Source organism: Parasteatoda tepidariorum, chromosome 7 (assembly GCF_982258835.1).
Source record: "Parasteatoda tepidariorum strain Cologne lab strain chromosome 7, Ptep-v5.0, whole genome shotgun sequence".
Classification (NCBI taxonomy): Eukaryota; Metazoa; Arthropoda; class Arachnida; order Araneae; family Theridiidae; genus Parasteatoda; species Parasteatoda tepidariorum.
Genome location: NC_141761.1, coordinates 94,960,049 through 94,982,079, shown reverse-complemented (window position 1 = coordinate 94,982,079; position 22,031 = coordinate 94,960,049). Strand labels below are relative to the sequence as shown.

Sequence of the window (22,031 nt, the reverse complement as noted above, 5' to 3'; positions counted from 1 at the left end):
GAAATTACAGTTATTGTTTTATTTACGTAGGCTACGACCACAAGTTAAACACCACAATTTAGTTGTGGCATCCTACGACATAGTGAGAAATGATATTGATTTCTTTGGTGCTATTCATTGGAACTATTGTATTCTTGATGAAGGACATATAATTAAGAATGGAAAAACAAAAGTATGATTATTCATGAATTAAATATGTTATAACTGTTATTAACTTTATCTGTTTATTTCATTAAAAGTTTTATTACTGAGTTTATTACTTAGGTTATGCTTTGAATATTGGTATGTTCAAAATACTGTAAACATTATTCTTTTCTATAATTTTTTTTTTTTTTTTACCTTTCTGGCTAAACATTTTATTTTTTGAAATATCTTAGTTTAAATATTTTGTTCTATATAGTTTATCTCTCTGGTGCAAGCGAGAGACAGGTGTCCCATTATATATATATGTATATATATATATATATGTATATATGTATGTATGCATATATATATATATATATATATATATATATATATATATATATATATATATATATATATATATATATATATATAAATAAATAAATAAATATAGCATAATAAATAAATACAAAAAAACACGAAGAAAATTAAGAAAAACAATAAATTTAATTTATTTCGCATAGGCTGCAAGTAAATAGAACTCATAAAATAAGTTCCAAAATGGAGATAAAACAAAGGAAAATTACGGACTAATGAAAAAAGGGGGGAAAAGAAAATTAATAATAAAAATAACTAGAACTGGAGAGGGGAAGAAAAAAAATCTAAAAAAAAAAGGATAAAATTATTTTAAAAATTCCGGAAAACAAAAGACAACATTCTTTTGTTTTCCGGATTTTTTTAAAAGAATTTTATCCTTTTTTTTCGGATTTTTTTTCCCCTTCCAGTTTTAGTTATTTTTATTTTTAATTTCCTTTTTCCCCTTTTTTTCATTGGTCTGTAATTTTCCTTTGTTTTTATCTTCATTTTGAACTTATATATATTTCTAATTACAAGCAAAAATATGTTTTGGTATTTTTTAATTGTAAATGATATCTAATAGTTACTAAGACAAATCTGTTAGATTATCAAAATTACATTTGTACCAAATTATAAAATCTAAAAGTAGTTTGGAAAAGAAACATTTTCATTCATGTTCAAAAATTAATCACTGATTGATTTTGTAAATTAAAGAAATTTCAGTGATTAATAATTGTTTCTGTTAGATCTAATTAACTGCAAATTTTAATAATTATTGTTTTGAAGTGAGCCATGTTTGGACAATTTTACCTTTAACGCAGTAAAAGACAATGGTGTATCGTGCTGTATTTCATAACCATAGATTATTAAAATGCTAAAAACAATATTCACACATTTTGGCCTAAATTAATTCAAAATAAGGAGAAAAAGTATGAAAAATATGTTTAATAAAAATTCTGCATCAAAGGGTTAAGTATTATTTTTTTTTGCTAAATATTATTTTTCTTTTTCAGTGAAAATTTTGGTTTTGGTTTTCAGTGAAAATTTTGGTCAAATCACACTTTATAACAAACTAAATAAAACAATTTTCAGCATGAAAAATTGACTTAAGCTTAATTTTTATTTATTCCTTCCATACATTATTAATAGTTTCATTCCTTTCTCTTAGTTGGCAAGAGCAATAAAGCAATTATCAGCAAATCATAGACTCATTCTGTCTGGTACTCCCATTCAAAATAATGTCCTAGAATTATGGTCTTTGTTTGACTTTCTCATGCCTGGATTCCTGGGCACAGAAAAACAATTCACTGCTCGTTACAGCAAGCCTATTTTGCAAAGCAGAGATGCAAAATCATCCTCCAAGGAACAAGAAAATGGTAATCGTCATTTAGATACTTTTAAAGTGGCACATTGTTATTGATCACATGAATATTGACATAAATAACGTCTTTCATAGGAGTCTTAGCAATGGAATCATTACACAGACAAGTCCTTCCATTTGTTTTGAGAAGAATGAAAGAAGATGTATTAAAAGATCTTCCACCAAAAATTATACAGGATTACTATTGCGAATTAAGTCCTCTACAAGTAAGAATATTTTTCACCTCATATTGTTGTGAAACCATCTTAATCACAGGGTTCCCACGAGTCAGGGAGAACAGGCAAAACCTGGAATTGTCAGGAAATTTTATTTTAGCTTCAAAAATCGGGGAAAGTTGTAATTTTTTTACAAAAAACTGGAATATTCCTATATCATACCAGGAAAATAACCCGTTTTAAAATTGTCAGTAACAGTAATCGGTTGTTAAGATTCGTATTAAATAACTCAAAAATAACTCATAATAATCACTCATAAACTCATAATAACTAGAAAATTTTGATCAAACTGAATACATTTTGTTTCACATTTTGGTCAAACTGAAATGTTCCCTTCCTCATTTATTGATATTTTTTTACACAGAAAATCTAATATTTCACATCACAAATAAAAGAATCAAAGTTTTCTAATAAAAATATGGTCTCCATTTTCAGTGAAATTTAACTAGTATACCTGGAAAAGTCAGGGAAATTTTTTTCTGAAATTGAGTGGGAACCCAGTAATCACTTAGATACTATTACACAAAAATATTTTAAGCATTTTATTCATTACTTTTTTTATTTAAGTTTAGTATTTTTTTGTTTTTGACTTATGCTCTTAACAAATTTATCTTCTTTGTCAATGCCTTAGAAAGTATTTTTAGTACTTAATGCATAACGGGGAAATGGTTTCAGTCTCGTGGCATTGAGTTATCACATCATAATTGCTTAGGGGTCGTTCAAATATTTTTTAAGCACCTAAAGGGGACGGGATTACTTGTTAGGGGGAGGTACGGTATGAATAAGTATAACAGTGCATAGAGTGCTTAAAAGGTGCTTATTTTTGATTCGTGTTTTTTAAAAGCTCTTAAAGGTGCTTTTTTATTCAGGGTTTGTAAAAAGTGCTTAATTTTCTATGTTTTAAAAATAGATTTTTTTCTTCTTTTGCTGTGTCGATTGTGGTTATAAATTACAAAAAAAGTTTCTTAAAAAAAAAAAATTCACAATTTTCTCTGCAATATTTATCAGAAATTTATTTTATCATTATGTTATTTTATCATGATTATGTAAAGTTTCTGAAAATGTTTTTGAATTTTATTGATTTTATGTTTATAAATTAAGAGCTTTAAATGATAGAAATTTTTTTTATTTATTAATGCACAAATTCTAATTATGAGTTTGTTTTTTTTAAAAGTGATTAAAATCATTTTTTGAGTGCTTAAAAAGTGCTTATTTTTTTTTTTGAAAAAATCTGGCTACACACCCTGTATAAAGATCTGAATAAGAACAAAAATTCCTTTATTTTTTATGTACTAAAAAAACGTAACAAATATTTGGGGGAAAGAAGAGTTGGAAAAGAATTTCTTCAAATAGTTGCAGCTAAGTATCAATCTCTGAGGGAGAACATAAAATATTTCCTTAGAATAGAAGATTTTTCAACAGAGTTGATACAACTCAGTTTTGCATGAAAGCTCTTATCTGTTCCTAATAGTAACTAAAATTGAACAACTCCATATATTATTAATGTTTGTGGCTACCATATTTTAATATAACTATGATAGAAGTTATTAAGTAAAATAAACACATTACTACTAAATATTACCCTAAAATGATTGAATTTAACCCTAAAATTCTTGAAATTGTATTTTTAGAGTAGAAGTATTGGCGAAAAATTAGTGTTTGCCACATTTTTTAATGTTACATGCAAAGACGTTCGTGATTTGCTTATATTTGCTGACAAAAGGGTCTGACGTGTTTATGTAGTACAGTAGGGAACCGATTATCCAGAACGATAGGGACCATCGCTATTCCGGATAACTGATTTTTCCGGTTTTCTGAATCGCTACAAAAAGCCGTCTTTTTCATTGTTAAACCCAACTAAAAAAAAATATTTTGAAATAATCTTAAAAAGAAGAAAAAACGATGAAGACACTACGATTAAAACGAACGACACTAATGATTATTTCCAAAATGATGGTAAGGTAAACATCTTTCAAAATAGAAAGAAAAATCCTAAAATCTTATGAGGAAAAAAACTTTTTTTTAAAAAAATGGCTGGAAAATTTATCGAATTTCGTTCCGGTTTTTTGGTTTTCCAGTTTTCTGATTTCCGGATAACGGGTTCTGTACTGTATTTGAATAACTCAAAAGAAGGAAGAAACCAATGTATATTCTGGTATATAAATTTACTGTTTCTGGTATGTCAGGTGTATAAGTTGACCCCTTAATATACCAAAAAATTATTAAGTCGGCAAAGTTTTCTCAAATTTAAAATATTTCTCATTGTTTTATCTGGATATGAAACATTTGCCCACCAATAAAGATTCTATGAGGTGCCCCCTTAAATAAAGACGCATTAACAATTGCTGTAAAGCGATTTACCAACATTTTAAAATCTTCTTAAAAGTGTGGAATTTCTAATAATTTGGCTGGGGAGTAGACGAGTTTTTGTAAGACTCAGTGAAGGAAAATAAAATGAATCCATTGCAGAGTTGGATACATGTGACTAAACTGCTAGCATTATTGAATCCAACACAGACTATCTGGAATCTTTAAATTTGTAACTTTATGGTATGTTTCAATAGTTTTATTGTGATATATATATATATATATATATATATATACAGTGAATTCGCGATAACTCGAATCTGATAGGACTGACGAAAAACTTCGACATATCGGAAGTTCGACTTACCGTTAGTTTCGGTTTTGGACTTTCAAAATATTGTCAAATTATTTAATTAATGCTTATTAATCATTTTTCTGACAAGCCATTTACGATAAGACTGTTTGAAGCACTTTATGATACCCTGGTCCATCGGCTGCAACTTTGCTGTTGTGTTTGGCGGGAGAAACTGCAAGTTTACTACTTTTAAATTAGGTTGATCACTATGTGCTGTGCATTTATCCATAAAGAGTATCACTTTTCTTTTTTTCCGATCCAATTTTCTTACATAGTTTTCAAATAAAGCTGATGTCATCCAAAACTTTTTGTTAGACTTGTAATCCAAAGGATACGTTTTTACATTCAATGTATTACATTTAATGTATTAGGTTGATCACTATGTGCTGTGCATTTATCCATAAAGAGTATCACTTTTCTTTTTTTCCGATCCAATTTTCTTACATAGTTTTCAAATAAAGCTGATGTCATCCAAAACTTTTTGTTAGACTTGTAATCCAAAGGATACGTTTTTACATTCTTGAAACATCATGGATTTCGCTTTTTTTCCGATAACAAGTAAGAGCAATTTCTCTGTCCCAGACGCATTTCCTCCAACTAGGACAGTCATACGTTCCTTGCTCATTTTACCCCCTGAGCAGTTTTCATCCTTAAACATCATAGTCTTATTTAGAAGACATTTAAAAAATAAACCCATTTCATCAATATTGAAAACATCATTTTAACTGTATCCTTGAAGTAAATTTGGTAACGTTTCACTTAACCACTGTTCATATACTTCAAGAGGGACAGCTTTATCTTCTCCATGAAGAGTGCGAAAGACATTGTGTGTGTGTTGCAAAGGAAGGGGCAAGATATCAGCTCCTAGGTTTTTTTCTTGCTTTAAAAGATCCAAAAAAAATCGAGTTAAAGGGAGTAAAATTCGAGTAATCGAGAATAATTAACATGAAATTTAAGATAAAAGGGTCTGGACCTCATAAAAAAATCGAGTTATAGTAATATTCGAGTTATCGTACTTCGAGTTATAGCGAATTGACTGTATATATATATATATGTATATATATATATATATATATATATATATATATATATATATATATATATATATATATATAATTTTTTTGATCTTGAGTAAGTTATCTTAACTTTTCTTATCTATATTTACATACTTTAAGGTATTGTTTGTAAAAAAATCTTTATACATTAAGAAAATATGATGAGAGAAAATGCAAAATAAACTATATAACATATTAGAAATAGTTTTTGAAAGGAATAAATTTATACAGTTATTCATATCTGTCTCATTGCTCATAATGTAATGATATTTCAACTTCATCAGCAGTGTATAAGTCAAGCCTCTGATTTTGGAAAATTAACTATAATAATAAAATAATACGAATCATAATAATATAAATTAACATTAATACGATCACGAATTTCACGATCAAATATCCAACTTTACCACCAGTTTGTAAGTTAACCAATACACCAAGATGTACGGTAAGTGTGTAAAAAATTATTTAAAATAATCAAGTGAGATAAAAGAATTCACACTCTAACATTAAAAAAAACTTTAATATTTATTTTACTCTAGGTTCGCTTGTATGAAGACTTTACCAAAAGTAGAGCCAAACAATCAGTAGAAAATGTCATAATGGAAGGAGACACGTCTTCTAACTCTGCTGGAACTTCACATGTTTTTCAGGTAATTATTTTATAATGATTTCTAAAAATTTTCATTTGGTTACAGTTAAAAAAAATTTTTTTTGAATTTGAATTTAAAAAACTTTATTAGTATACTGCTGTGCAATTGAAAAATAATTCAAAAAATTCAAATTTGAGATTTTTATATACAGTGGTATATCGGATAATCGAATAACCGCTTATACGAATTAAATTTAACGGAACCAAATCATTATGTGTGAAACTGGTGATAAATTTCCTTGTTTAATACTTTTTGTTTTTAGTCCCCACTTAATTGCATAAAAAAGAGGTACTGAAAAGGGAAGAAAATTTTTTATTTTTAAGAAATGTTTCTACAGTTAGAATGGAATTTCCATTTTTCAGTGAAGAAAATAAGAATACAATAGGTGGTCACTTCAATAGGGACTTCCTGTTCATTAGTTGTTCTACACAGATGTTAGGAGTATAGTGTAAGAATAAATCTAACCTTGCTGGCTCGGATGTGAAAAAAGGTACTTTGTGATTTATTTTGCAGTGAAAACTTGCGGTCCCTTCCTGGTGCGCTAGTAGCTTTGATAAGAAAAGGTTTCAATAACCTAACACACTAGTGTACAGTGTGTCTTTCTCTTAAGTAGAATAATCATTGCTTACTCCAGTGAACTTAAATAACATTTATATTTTATGATGCTAACATGGCCAATTTTAATTAAAATTGTTTATTAATCATAAATTGGTGTTTATTTAATCAAAATACTACACTATGCTAAATACCATTAAAAAGTAAAATTTTGCAAAAATGTATAATTTAAGATTGAATAAAGCACTCCCCTTTTAGTTGAATAACCCGCTTAATTGAATAAAATTTTCTGGAACCAATGATATCCCTTTAAGCGGAGTTGACTGCATCTTTGTATGGTAAGCTACTTATTGCAAAAAAATTTTTTTCAAAAATAAATTTTATTTTATTCGCTTTTATAAATTCTATTTTATCATTCATAGCGTTAACAATAGAAGGAAAATAGTTATCAAGCCACTTTTCTCGGAATCAATCGTGAAGCGTTTTTATTTTGTTTAATTGCACGGCAGTATAAGTTCATGTGCCAATAAATATTCTCTAATGTATTTACTTCTTGTACAGGCTCTTCAATACCTTAGAAAAGTGTGTAATCATCCTAAACTTGTCCTTTCATCTAATCATCCAGAATTTGAAGCTATAACTGCTCAACTTCAAGAACAAAATTCTGGTTTACATGATATTAATCATGCAGCTAAATTATGTGCATTAAGGTATGTATGTAAATATTTTTAGTTTAGTTTAGCGTTTTATAGATAGCCCTTTTTTTTTAGCCTTACTGTATATACATTATTATTAAAAAATTCACTTTATTTTTGTAGGCAGTTGCTTTTGGATTGTGGGATAGGAGTTTCTAATAACACTATTGATTCTAGTGAACCGACTCCTGCTGTCAATCAACACAGAGCTTTAATTTTTTGCCAATTGAAAGGCATGTTAGATATCCTTGAAAATGACTTGCTAAAGTAAGTTTTTTTATTACCATATTGTTAAAAAAAGGAGAATGAAATATTGTATAGAAATAATTCTTTTAAAATTAATCTGCAAGTAAAATTATTTCTTTCATAAGACAGTAGTTCAATTAGATCCATATTTGGTGTGGAGTCTGCCCATATTTTTGACACTAGAGTAAAGCAGAATTAGTAATGAATAATCTTAAGGAATTTTTTAATCTAAAGGAATCTGTGAAATAATTTTAAGGAATCTGGGAAATAATCTTAAGGCATTTTTTTAAAAAAAATGTGATTTAAAGTTTGTTTAAAAAAATAATATCTAGTACAGTAGGGAACCGAGATATCCGTAACGACCGGGACCATCGCTATTCCGGATAACTGATTTTTCCGGTTTTCTGAATCGCTGCAAAAAGCCGTTTTTTTATTGTTAAACCCAACTGAAAAAAAAAACATTTGGAAATAATCTTTAAAAAAAAAAATGAAGTAATACACTAATGATTATTTCCAAAATGATGGTAAGGTAAACATCTTTCAAAAAAGAAGGAAAAATCTTAAAATCTTATGAGGAAAAAAAAAAAATTTTTTTTAAAAATGGCGGGAAAATTTATTGAATTTTGTTCCGGTTTTTTGGTTTTCCGAATAACGGGTTCTGTACTGTACCTATTTACAGTATTTTATATTCTAACTGCTGTTTTGTGGATTTAATCCAATATATATAAGGGTGGATCAAAACAATTGATGCCATTTTTGTGTTTAAAAATAATTAAGCATTGTTTTGCATTTTTCGAATTTTTTTTGTTCTGGTTAACTTCTTTTTTGTAATAAGAAATAGTTTTCCTTTATAAATAATTATCCTCAAATTTAAATACAATAATAAACTTTTGGCAAACACAAAATCTCAATTAAAAACTTTTTGCAAGCACATGTAAAAAATTTCAACCTTTTTGTTACCAAATAATTTTGATAACATTTATTTGAAAATCACTAATTTCTTTAAGTATTTAAATTTTTTAAAAACTGTATTAATTCTTGTACATACCAGCATATATTTCTTTAAATTTAGCAGCTTCTTGACATTATAAAATTAGTTGACTTACCTTGTTTTACATCATATTTTTCTTTCTTCATATATTTAAAATCATTCAGGAACATTTAAATGCAAGCATTTAATAAATATTTTTTTATAAAAAATCACCTCTGTCTATTCAATTTTTGATGTCTAAAAGTCAAATATAATGTCAATTTTTTTATTTATTTTTAAATATGAGTAATACTTAAAAAATTTCCTGTGATAATGACAACTTTTCCTTTCTGCTCATCCTTTTTAAAAGGACATTATAAAGGAACTCTTAATTGAAATATAAGAAAAAGTTATATTATTCTAAATATCTTCCTTTATCTTTAGGTCATTAATGCCAAGTGTTAGCTATCTCAGGTTAGATGGTAGTATTCCAGCTGGAATTCGTCATTCTGTTGTTCATAAATTTAACAATGATCCATCCATTGATGCCTTACTTCTTACTACACAAGTTGGTGGACTTGGCTTAAATCTTACTGGTGCTGATACTGTAATTTTTGTAGAACATGACTGGAATCCTATGAAAGACTTACAGGTAAATGATATGTTTAAGTATTTTTTTTAAGAAAAAGAGTTAAATTTTAAACTGATGGAAACATTGTTTATAATAAAACTGTCAAAGATTTTATTTAGTGTTTTATATAGTGTAAGAATCTTAAAAACTAAATAGGTTTAATTTTTATATAATATTTTGATAAACTAATATATGATTAACAAAGATTTGATATCCCTGTTTGATTTTAGCTCAATTTATGTCAGTAAAGTAGTATGGCATTTATTGTCTATATAAAATTATTTACAAATTCTATCAATTGCAAAAAATAAATTTTTTAAGAAAAAAATTTATTCAGCCATTACTGGAAATATAATTATTCTTCAATATTCAGAAAACTGTATTTCATCATAAGTATTTATACTAAATTGATAACAAATGTTTCCCACCATCTGTTACCAGTCACTATTATAGTTACCGTCAATATGTCATAAATGTGTGTGACACTATGTATCTTAATTACTATTACTACTATCCTTTCATGTGAATATGTTTATTTTTAAAGTTTATTCTTGCAGTTGTTTAATTTAAAAGAAATTGTTTATTTCCAAACAAGTTGAGCTGTAATATATTTTATTTACATGGATAATGTAAATGTACATAAAATATAACCATGATTTAATTTATATTTTAACTTTTTTAATTTAGTATTTATTTTAATTCAAGTGCTTACTTAATTGCTTTTTCTTATTGTGAAAGAAGATATTTAAGATTTAATGTATTTTTGATTCTTCCCTGTTTTTGGAACATCTGTTTGAAAGTACGATATTTATACTCCCGAGCAGACTGTGAGAAAAATCCCAATTAAGGGGTTAAGTATAACCTCTGACTAGTTGGATTTAATGTGGGTGGATTGTGCACCTCCCCTTTTTAATTCGGGATAGGTTAAGGATATCGGGGTTTTGATTGGGTTTTAACTTTTAAGGTGGGAGGTTTTGAGGGACTGTAATAAAAAGATTATTGGGTTATAAGAGTGAAAAGAGAATGAAAATGGAGGTAGTGAAGTTGATTGAAATGTAGTTTTAACATGAAAAGAAGTAAAGTGGATCTGAAAAGAAGTAAAGTAGATCTAAACAGAAATGATAACTGTCAAAGTGACCTGTGACGATTATTTATTTTTGATCTATGATATTTATTTTAAGTAATTTTTTTTTTTTTTTTTTCGAGTATTTAATAATTCCTTCTTGGTTTTCCCTTCCATTTAGAATTTTTTTACTAAATTTTCTCCCTCAATTTATATACTTGTTTTAATGTTGCTGTTTTCAAGAAGAAGAAAAAATTTAGTTTCTTTTTTCTTTCACCTGAGAAAAGTTTCTTTCCCTCAAGTAGATGATTGACCTAAGCGATTGCACTTCTTTCTCTTTTCCCTTCTTTTTTATATTTTGTTGTCTTGATTCGTTTATTATTTCTACGGAGTTCTCGAATCTAAACTAATTGTGGTTAAGGCTGTTGCTATTTGATGATTGGTCAGCACTATGGCCGCGTCCCTTTGAAATGTAAGTTTGATCACTGGAGCCCTTGCAGGCTCTCGCTTCACTTCCTAAATGATTTTTAATTGCGGGCGCCTTCTGCTTTTATTATCAAAATTTTTTATTTTTATTTCTGCCAAGATGTCAAGGGGTATTGATTTATGAAAGATTTTTCTGATATCTCACAAAATTTCGCGTTTTGGTTGTGCCTTAGCTATTTTTCTTGGTGTATATTACTATGCCGCCATGATGGTTTGATTTGTTATCATCCACTCAGGCATATTTTTTGTGATCCTGAGAGCGTTGAACTTGTCTAAATTTTTAAAAAAATAATAGAAGAGCTGTAATAGAAGAATGTATCCATGCAAAAACAGTATTATTCACTTCGCTCCAGCGAAGGGATCAGGACTAAAGCTATTCCGAATTGAATCATATGCCACCTCCAATAAAAATGATATTTGTGATGCCAATTCTGTGTTTTACTGTATTAGCATTGTTTTACTTAGCATGGGAAGAGATCCATGGTTTTTGAAAGATAACATAGCCAAAAAATAAAGCCAACCCCCCATAATCATTATTAAGTTTGAATATAATTTGGCGAAAGCAAATTGCTTAAAAGACTGAGAATTAGTACAATCATGTAACTGAACCGTTCTTGTGGTAAGAAATAAAGAGTTATAAATAGATTTTTGTTTTCGATTTTGTCGCGACAATGAATTAATGAGTCTTACATTAGTATTGAAATAAAAAGTTAGCTGTTGCATTGAGAAAAGAATAAAATATTTCATATTCGCTTTTTTATAAATTGTAATAAAAATTAAATAATTTGTTTAAAATTTCAATTCAGAATGATTAAAAAAATAAGTTTTAAGAAATTTTAAAAGCTAGGAAATATGTAATGCCTATTGTGGCATCACAGTCTCTTTAATTACTTAGTCTGCTAGAACAATTCCTATATTTATAACTTAGCATTATTTGTAATAATTTTCAAAATGGAATTTATTTTTTTATTAAAAAAACCTTTAGGCCATGGATCGAGCTCACAGAATTGGGCAAAAGAAAGTTGTCAATGTGTATAGGTTAATTACCAGAGGAACATTAGAAGAAAAGATTATGGGGTAAGTGTTTAAAAAGTTTTTTTTAATGTATCTTTTTCTCTTAATTTTTGTAATACAATATTAAAAGTTACTTATATTATACATTAAGTAACTTATAAAGTAACCAAAACTGTTGAAAAGCAATCGACTGTAAAAGAGTAAATCTAGAAGCAGGCTTGCTGATTAAGACCTGAAAATAACCACTCGCCACTTGGTGAGTTACAAGAAAAGTGGCAATTTAAATTAGATAAGAAACCAGTCACTTTTTGCCACAGTTTTTTTAAAAATTGTTTAATGATAAATGTACAACACATTTACCAAAGTTTCATTTTTGCACTAGTTGCTTACTTTTTTTTCATTTAAATATTTCTGTTACATGAAAAATCATGCTCTAGAAAAAGAAAATTTATTTTGATTAATTATCAAGAGCTTAGTAATTATAAGCAATAACAAACTGTATTCATTCTTCTGTTAGTTTAAAATGAGAAATGGTAGCTGTCAAACATATAAATATGTATTATATTTAACATAAATATACATTTAAGAACAGGAAAGGAATTTTAAAAAATCTAAAATATTTGTATGAATTAGTGATTTACCTGAACTTAAAAAAGTATCTTGTCTTTATTAACAACCGACAGCCTTAGAAAAAAAAAACTTGTGAACTTTTTATAGAAATAAAACAAAACCAAAGGATTGAGTTTTGTAAATAAGAATAATAAAAGGAGATATAGTAACATCTTCATCTAACTAGCCATTATGCCTATTGCAAAAAAAGGTAATTAAACTTAAGCAAAATTCGTTAACAGTGTTTGGAGAAGAAAAAAAATTACGTCGCTTTTTCATATGCTTTAGCATTGGGGTAAAAATTATTTAATACTTCTCTGTGTCTAATTTAGAAAATTTGAAAAAGTAATTATCTGATGTCACTAAAAAATATGCTTCATTAATGAAAAGTTTATAACCTGAAGCTTTTGATAACTTATAATATATGAAGCTTATGATAACTGATAACTTACGTCCATCCATCATGGCAGATGGGTGGACATCTGTTTCTGGAAAAGTTATCAAAAAACCTAATAAATTCTGATGAAATCAAGTGAACTAAAACGCAATCATCACTTTAGTCGCAATTTATAGTTTTTATGTGGTAATAATATCCTATGAGAAGGATCTCGATTTTATAAAATTATGAAAAACAATCTAGAATAAATGTTGAAAATCATTTAACAACATGGTGTGACTTTATCGTTTATTCGTCATCAATGGAGCTCATCTAAAACAGAATGCTCAATGACATTTTACAGATTTCAAGATTATTTAAAAGATCTCCATTTTTAAATATATTAAAAGATGCAAATTTTAAGTGCTGAAAAATCTTATTTTTTAGTAACAATTTTGTTTTCTTTTTAAATTTTGGGCCTGTTTTTTATAATATTTCTATTAAAGTAAGATAGTTAAAATCCAAAAATTTGTAAAATTCGGATCTTACAAACCTCTGAAAATCCTCCTACGAGTTAGGATTTTCAAGGTTGGGCTGTTATATGTTTCTAGAAACTTATCTTTTTTTAAAATTTACAATTTTGAAAATTTAGCTTTTTTATTCATTATTTATTTATTTTTTACAGGCTTCAAAAGTTTAAGGTTTCTGTAGCTAATTCTGTGATAAACCAAGAAAACACAAATCTTCAAAATATGGGTACCGACCAATTGTTAGATTTGTTTACTCTTGACAATAAGGGTGAGAAAATTGCATCCTCCAACGCAAATAAAGATTCCATTGAAACAAAAGGTATTAAATCTGTTCTGGACAATTTACCTGAACTTTGGGATACCTCACAGTATGAAAGTGAATATGATTTGTCCAATTTTTTAAAATCCTTAAAATAAAATTTAAAAAAATATGCACTCTGAATCAACGGTCATCTTGTTTAAGGATTTGTGAAAACATATTTTAATACCATTTTAAAGTCTTGATTTTGTTTTTTCATTTGCTGCACAAAAATGTCTTAACATTATTGTTTTTGTAATCTAAATTGTTATTTGTTGATTGTATTTAGAATGAGTGTTAAAACATTTATTGAGATTAATTTTGCATTTTCATTCTTGCCAAGTTTAACAGGTGTTTCTAAATATAGCATTGTATGAGACTTAAAACAGTCTATGTAGGTTATTCTGAAAACTGATGTTATGTTTTTGAAAATAATTAAAACTGATTACATAGTTCTTTTTTAAAAAAAGAACTATGACTGTGCATTTATATAACCACCTCACTATTTATTAGGGATGTAACAAATATTCGGCCTTGTTGCTGAATATTCGATTGACTGAATATTCGGCAAAGTAGTTAGAAAAGTTTTTATTGTTGAATTTTTTTTTAAAATTTATTATTATAAATTTTTTTAGTTTGAGTAGATGTAATAAAGAGTAATCTAAAATTGTATTTTATGATACATTATTAGAAATAGTTTTTACACATATTTAAGTTCTAAAACTTATAAATTTGGTTCTGAAAGACAAATGGAAAAGTGAAATTTGAAGAATTGAAGCTAGATTACTATATACTGAACTTCGAGTTTTGTACTGCTGATATTTTTAAAATTATATTCAAAAAAAGAAATTTTTTTTTCGTTTTTTAGCACTTTTTGTTTTAAGAATTTGGAATGTTTTTATTTGTTTTGTTTTTGCTGTTTTCTGTTTTTGTTATAGCTCAGCATTTTATTGCAGCATTTCAAATAGACTAATTCTTTTATTGTCACTTTTTCTTGTACGGTAAGACAGATAATCGATAGCACAGAAAACTGATTTTCAGCATAAAAGTTATATTTTAGGAACTAAAAACAATTATTTTCTATTTTTCCTTCACTTTTTTAATTAATTTTGTTGAACTAAAATTTTGTTTTAAGAATAAAGACGTTTTTTTTCTCCAACTTTTTCTTTAATTGCAACAAGTCAGTTTATTTATCTTAAATATTTCTAATGTGTAACCATTATAGTTTTTCCCCCTTAACCCCATATAAATAATATAGGTAAGCTTTGATTATTTTTCTATAATGACTAACTTATTTTTAAATAAAAAAATAATATTTGTAATTTTTTTTAATGTTGCTATTCGGCCGCTGAATATTCGATTTATGAAAATTTTTATTTTTTTTGGCAGAATATTTGGTATTCAGCTAAATCACTATTCGTTACATCCCTACTATTTATAAAATTTCACTTTTATACCTAGCAGCAGTAGTCATCACTGTGTTACTTTATTGCACTGCAGATTGTTCTGTTGAAGAACATTTTTCATTTTAAATTTCTATAAGACGTGTACATATAAGGCAAGTGGAAAACGTTCTCTGAACTGCAACTGAAAACATTCATGTTTCTAATATGTGATTTTCACATAATGCTTTAAATTTCATTTAAAAAAAATTTTATGTGTGCAAAATTTAAATTACACACAGTCCCATTGATGCAACAATTTCAGAGGCAGATCTGGTGTTATCAGACTTAAAAATAAAAATCTGATCCGAAAAATCCAAGTTGCTTGGCTTTGATATGCTTGAAATGTCACAATTATATTTACTTTGTTTTTTATGTAGTAAATTGCAAGCTTTTATGTGTGCAAGATTTTGATTAAAAGCAAACCACAAGATGCTGGAGTCAGGGTTAGCTTAGAGGCAATTCTCCTTAAAAATTAATCTATCATTAAGTTAAAAATAAATCTGTGCTTGGAAACATTTTCTTTTTGATATCCGTAAAATCACATATCTCAACTTATATAATTTTGAAAGATGTTAAGTACTAGGACTACTATTTCGAAGTTTGAAGTGAACTAAGTCTCAATCTTTAATAAAAGTATAAATGCTAAAAAATTTTTAAAAAATCATATGTAAAAAAGAATATAATTTTTTTGATGAATATTTTCAAGATAAATCTTTCAATTATGTGATCCTCTTTCAAAAAGTATTTTATTTTATAACTGCCTTACCTATTTCTTGAAGCGTTAAATGCATTTGTTTCTTTTTATACATGTTATCTAATGCTAAAGAAAAAGAAATTAAGAAAAAAGAAATTAATTGCTGATCTGTATATGATAATGAAACTATGGGTTGGAGCATTTTCATTATTTTGCAGTAACAAGGTTCTATTGTATTGAAAAAGAATTTTTAATTCCTCAAAATGTTGGTATTTTTTTTTTTTTTAAATTTTTGTTAATTATATTTTGATAAGTTAATTCGTTAATTCTGTGTAAAATTCAAATAGAAGACTTGCCTCTATCCCCCACTCTTGATTCTTACAAATGTTTTTTATGTGTACATTGAATTTAAATGTATGGTTTTTAAGCTAAGCAATACAATCTGCAAAGAAAACTCAACATATTGTAATTCGCTAATAACTCTGCATTTTGCTGTTGATTTTTTGTGTATTAAAAAACTTGTGTCTTAACATTTCACTGTGAAAATCACAAATTTTTTTTATGTTGAAGCAATATTACTTTTTTTTTAGTTTTTCCTATTGTAAGAAGCACTTTCTTATAACATTGTGTGTGTACTTAATACTATTTTTATCTTGCTCAAGACAGCAATAAATATACCCTATTACATTAATTTTTTTAATAAAAGTAATAAATTTGCAATATACTTTTTTAAATTAATAAATAATTGAATTCTGTTACAATTACAAACTGATTTTCAGTTTAATCATAGTAACTTTAATGTATAATGTTAACTTAATAATAATGTAGCTTAACATAATATAATACTTCAATATGTAAACAGTACATATATATAGCATAATAAATAAATACAAAAAAAACACGAAGGGAATTAAGAAAAACAATAATAAAAACTGATTAAAAGATTATATCTTTTATTTTCCGGATTTTTTAAAAAACTTTAGTCCTTTTTTTCTGAAATTTTTTTTTCCTTCCAGTTTTTTGTTATTTTTATTATTATTTTTCTTTTTCCCCTTTTTTTTCATTGTTCTGTAATTTTCCTTTGTTTTATCTACATTTTGAACTTATATATATAATATCAAAGGTAACTTTAAATGGCAATAACTTATAGGAAATAACGTAGGAGAAAAAAGCATTAAATCTACACATAGATTTTAAAATTACAATCAGCAATATAGTGGATTTAAAAAAGTAATATAGAAACAAATTAACTACTATATAATGTGAATATAGTAAAACTAATGTGAGCTATAATGTATCAAAATAACTTTAAATAGCAATAACTTATGTATTGAAAACCAAAATATATGGACACAGTACAAATATTTTTACCACCGCAATATAATGAGCATTAAAATAAATTATGCAGCTATTATTATTGAATCATATGAGAATAAACTCAAACTAAGCTACTTGTTATCATTCATCGCCAAATTTAAAATTTAGTTAATATATTAGCAATAATATTATTAACAGTTGTATGCATCTTGTTGTTAATTTTATTTAAATAGAAATGTATATCCAAACACAATATCTAAACTTTGTTGCCATGGTAATATAATAAAAACCCAACATAATCCTAAAGAAAGTGATAGAATGTGATTATAATATTAGCTATGCTGATTAGAATGTGATTATAATACTTTAAAAAACATTTTTACCATCAAATGCTTTTTAAAGTCTGAATTTTGGTTATTGATTAATTTAATTATCTCCATAGTTGGTTTCTTTTAAAATTTCATGATTGATTTTCCATTGCTAGTGAAATGAATTAGAATGAAAAATTAATCGCATTATCAATTTTAAAATAATTAACAAATAGTATTCACTGTTATGAACATTTGCCCTCTATAAGCCTTAGTTATGAATTTTAAGCTGCTTTTTCTAAAACAAAAACCAGTTTCTCCCATTTTACTCTATGATACTGTAACACATAACAGGGAAAATTCTGTACAATTTTGGCCTCAGCCAAAATACTTATGCGGTTTATGTGCTCTTTGTTAAGTTCAAAATTTCAGGCTGTTTTTAAGTGTTAAAGTTAAGGTAAATTCTACTCACTGCATTGATATTTTGTACAAAAAAAATTATCAAAAAAAGAAGAAAAAGAAAATCACTCAAAAAGAGAATTTATGTAGTGGAACAACTTCGTGAGTTTTATTTATTTAGCTTTTTGACTTTCTAAAATATAATTTACAAGACACTCAAAATTCCAGTCACCTGGGTGGGCCCTGGCCTTCTCCAAAAAATAGGTTAAGACCATTTCGAAGTAAAATTATTGTTCCCCAATGTTCTAGTTTTGGAGGATTCGACATATTCGTTTTTTATAAGTAATATGTTAAAATTGATTCTACTAAAAATGCTACTATTTGAAAAAAAGAGTTAATTTACTAATAGTGCTCTTTGTAGGCTTTTTTTCTTCAACAATGGTTGACTTAAAATTCCAGTAAAAGCTGTTTTGTAATGTTTAAGTGTAGGTGTACTCTACATAGAAATTTTTTTTTATAAGAAATATGCCAAAATCGAGATATCTAAAATTATAAGAGTTTATTTATTAGATCAGTTTTGCGGCTCTATTCGTTTGTGTAGCTTTTGTTTTCTAAAATGTGTTCTAAGAAGCTTCATTCATCTTAAATTAAAGTTTTTTTTTTTTATGTTTAAATATAGGGGAACACTACATAGTTATTTTCTACAAGAAATATAGTCTAATTGCTAAAACTAACAAACTCCACCTTTCGAAAAGAAGGTTAATTTATCATATAGAAGGTTATTTTATTAATTATACATTAGTATTTATATACTGGAACAATTTTGTGGGCTTTCTTTATTTTTGTTCACATTTTTTTCCTCTTCAAATGTGTTCTACACCAGACTTAAAATTCCAGTTATTTTAAAATAAAGCTGTTTTCCAATATTGTTGGTATAATCTATGTTGACATTTTTTATAAGATATACGTAAAAATCGATATGTCTTAAAAATGCCACTTATAAAAAAAGGAAGTTAACTATTAATGTTTATATATTGGAACAACTTTGTGGCTTTGTAAGTTTTTAATTTTTGTTGCTTTCTAAATCCATGTCTAGGTGAAGAATAAGTGTGTGATATTTTTGGGGTTTGTATTCTTTCATTATTCACAAACTTCTCATGTCTTATTTAATATTGTCATTACTTGTAAATAAATGTAAATCATTAAAAAATTTCTGTTTTGTTACAATATGTCATGTTGTGTGGTATTTTCGTTACTGGTCTTATTTCTTATACTGTCTAACAGTTGAAATTTAAAACATACAAATAATTCGCTACAATTTGTGTCCTCTTCTAGTAAGTACTTTTGAATTCACAAATAAAATGTCTAGTCTTCAGTTATATTGTATTAGTTTCCAAATTTTTTTCCAAATGTGTGGTAATTCAATTAGTTTGCATGTGATTTGCTGTTTATTTTAATAATAAAAACATTTCGGATAAAAGTGCTTGGATGATTTATTTAGTGTTAAATATAAACACAAGACTGTATTAAAAATACTTATTTCTTAATAAATGCTTTTTAAACCATTGTCAAGAATGAAATAAAAAAAGTATAAACATTTGGAGTTTCAAATTAATATTTAAACAAATATGAAGCAATAAGACTTTCAAAATTGCTAGTGAGGTAGCTGGGATTAAAAAAAAAAAAAGAAAATCAAAACCAGTTTGAACTACCTGTTAAAAATTAGAGGAGTTTCTAATGATTATCTTTCGACTCCTCCCTTTTCTTCTAGTGTTCAAACAGGTTTTTTTTTTTTCAAATATTAATCTAAATGCATTTTTTACATCACTTTTTTTCCAGATTCTAAAATTATGTAAATTAAGGGTGGTCATTATGAAATACCCTGTGTATTTTCATGAACTAATTTATTCTAATCGTTTTTTATTTTATGTAGGTTGATTAATTACACTAAGGAACTGATTTTTTTATTGCATTTATACAAAATACTTTATCGATTCGGGTGCAGGGATTTCAATTCTGAAATTAGTTTTGCCAATGAAGCTACAAATGTATTTTTTAAAATGGCATTTTTTTTTTGTTGAAATATACAAATTCAAAAACGTTAGATATAACAGATGGCCGCGTAAATGCTGCTGAAAACTTTTAGAGTATGTATTTTTGAATTCGTTGATTCAAAATTTAATAAACTACTTTTTCCGTTTATTATTATGAGCCAAAGTTAATCAGATTATCAAATCAAAGTGTTAATCCAATAAAAAAATAACATTAAAGAATTTTTTTCTTCTGTTCTATGATATATCCCCCCCCCCCATTTATATATACTTTCGTATCGCTGATTTCAAATAAGCAATCGATTTCTCTCTTCGAGCTACAGTTTTTTTTTTAAATGTCAATTTTAAAATTTAATTACTCAGGAACTATTCAGTTGATTCAATTCAAACTATTTATTTTGCCATCAGGTCGTCGGGCTACCGAAGCAGGGGGTGCCATCCCCTCTGCAGAGGATCAAAATTGTGATGACATGTCTTCGGATCATCCTCAGGGATGTTTCCCAGACCGTCGCCAATAGCCCATTGTGCAGCTCCAGAGAGACGTAAATGAACTACAACAACAAAATAAAAATAATAAATGTTATTGTTTGTATGAAATTATATTAGGATAAAAAAAATTCAATTCACTTAAAATGTACTCGAGCTATGGTGAAATACTCAAAAAATAAAATTAACATTAATAAATAATTATTCGAAATTAAGGGCCCAAACTTTGAGCCGCTCTCCTGGTATGGGCCAACCGATTGGGACCATATTTTCCAGATTCCTTATATTTTTGGAGTTAGAAATCCGTATCCGTCGAAAAAAAAATATATTTATTCAGCGAAACTAAGTTATTATGTCTGATTTCATAACTTAAAATATCTTCTGCTCTAATTAATTAGCATATTTGAAGTCAACCCCCTTGAACAAATAAGATTGAGTTTTAAAACGTGAAGATCCTATCATTTGATCAAAAGTTATTTAGGATGGTCCGTTTTTAATTTTGAGCACTGTATACTGACATTTTAAAATCAAAACATGTTTCTCTATTGGGCTCATCTATAAGATTTGCACCAATAAGATTCGAAAAACTCGTTGTGGTTTAGCCTTGTTTCTTTACATAGCCTAGGTTGAAATAGATCCATAACTTAACTAAGCTCTCGTTAAGTAGTTGCCAAGAATCGCTACAAACTACTCGTTTTTTGTATCGCACTACTCACTACATTGCTTCGTTTTTTTTTTTAAGTAGCGCATTACGTAGCGACTACAGTAGTTTCGTTATCTTATATGTCCTACTGTATTGTTTTCATGTAAAAGGCAAAGTCTTCAATCAGTCATTCCCCATAAAGTAGGCTAAATTTTGGATCATAGGTTCTTAATGAAATAAGCAGAAAATTTTTTAAAAAAGTTTCATCTCGATATTTTGTAATTATTGGGGTAATTAGCCTAATCGACAATAATGTTGTATATCGCATTTTTAAGGAAATAGAGGGCTCAAATTTGAACCATGTGTTCTTCATGAGATAAATAGAAAAATTTAGAAGCAATTTTCATTTCGGTATTTATAATTAGGAAGTAATTAGTCTAATTCGCAGTTAATCACTATACACTGATAAATCACTTTTTTTTAACAAGATAGAAGTCTCAAATTCGGATTATTATCAGTTGAATAGAAAAACTAATGAAGTTTCATTTAGTAAAATTCCTTCAATATTAGAATAATTAACCCTGTTTATTTTGAAAATTACAAGTAGCAAAAGAAAACTTTACGCGTTTTTCTTTTTATCTGATAAAGCATGATCCAAATTTGAGACAAAAACGTTGTCTAACAATACTGTCAATAATGCTATCATCCCCTAATTGCCTTGCATGTAAATAGCATGTTTCCATGAATTATCTCGAGGTGTTTTGTACAACAT

The 22,031-nt window shown here is 27.1% G+C and overlaps 1 protein-coding gene across 1 annotated transcript in view; it reads left to right on the top strand.

The window, feature by feature from the left end:
- Positions 1-16,211, top strand: part of Hel89B (histone acetyltransferase 1) — a 62,630-nt gene extending 46,419 nt beyond the window's left edge. Inside the window, exons 31-39 of the mRNA XM_016065364.5 lie at positions 31-172; positions 1,649-1,856; positions 1,937-2,067; positions 6,333-6,443; positions 7,560-7,708; positions 7,817-7,960; positions 9,354-9,561; positions 12,075-12,166; positions 13,774-16,211. Of these exons, the coding sequence (XP_015920850.3) occupies positions 31-172; positions 1,649-1,856; positions 1,937-2,067; positions 6,333-6,443; positions 7,560-7,708; positions 7,817-7,960; positions 9,354-9,561; positions 12,075-12,166; positions 13,774-14,035 (1,447 nt within the window). The 3' untranslated portion in view covers positions 14,036-16,211. The remainder of the gene's footprint in view (positions 1-30; positions 173-1,648; positions 1,857-1,936; positions 2,068-6,332; positions 6,444-7,559; positions 7,709-7,816; positions 7,961-9,353; positions 9,562-12,074; positions 12,167-13,773) is intronic.
- The last annotated feature ends 5,820 nt before the right edge of the window (positions 16,212-22,031 follow it).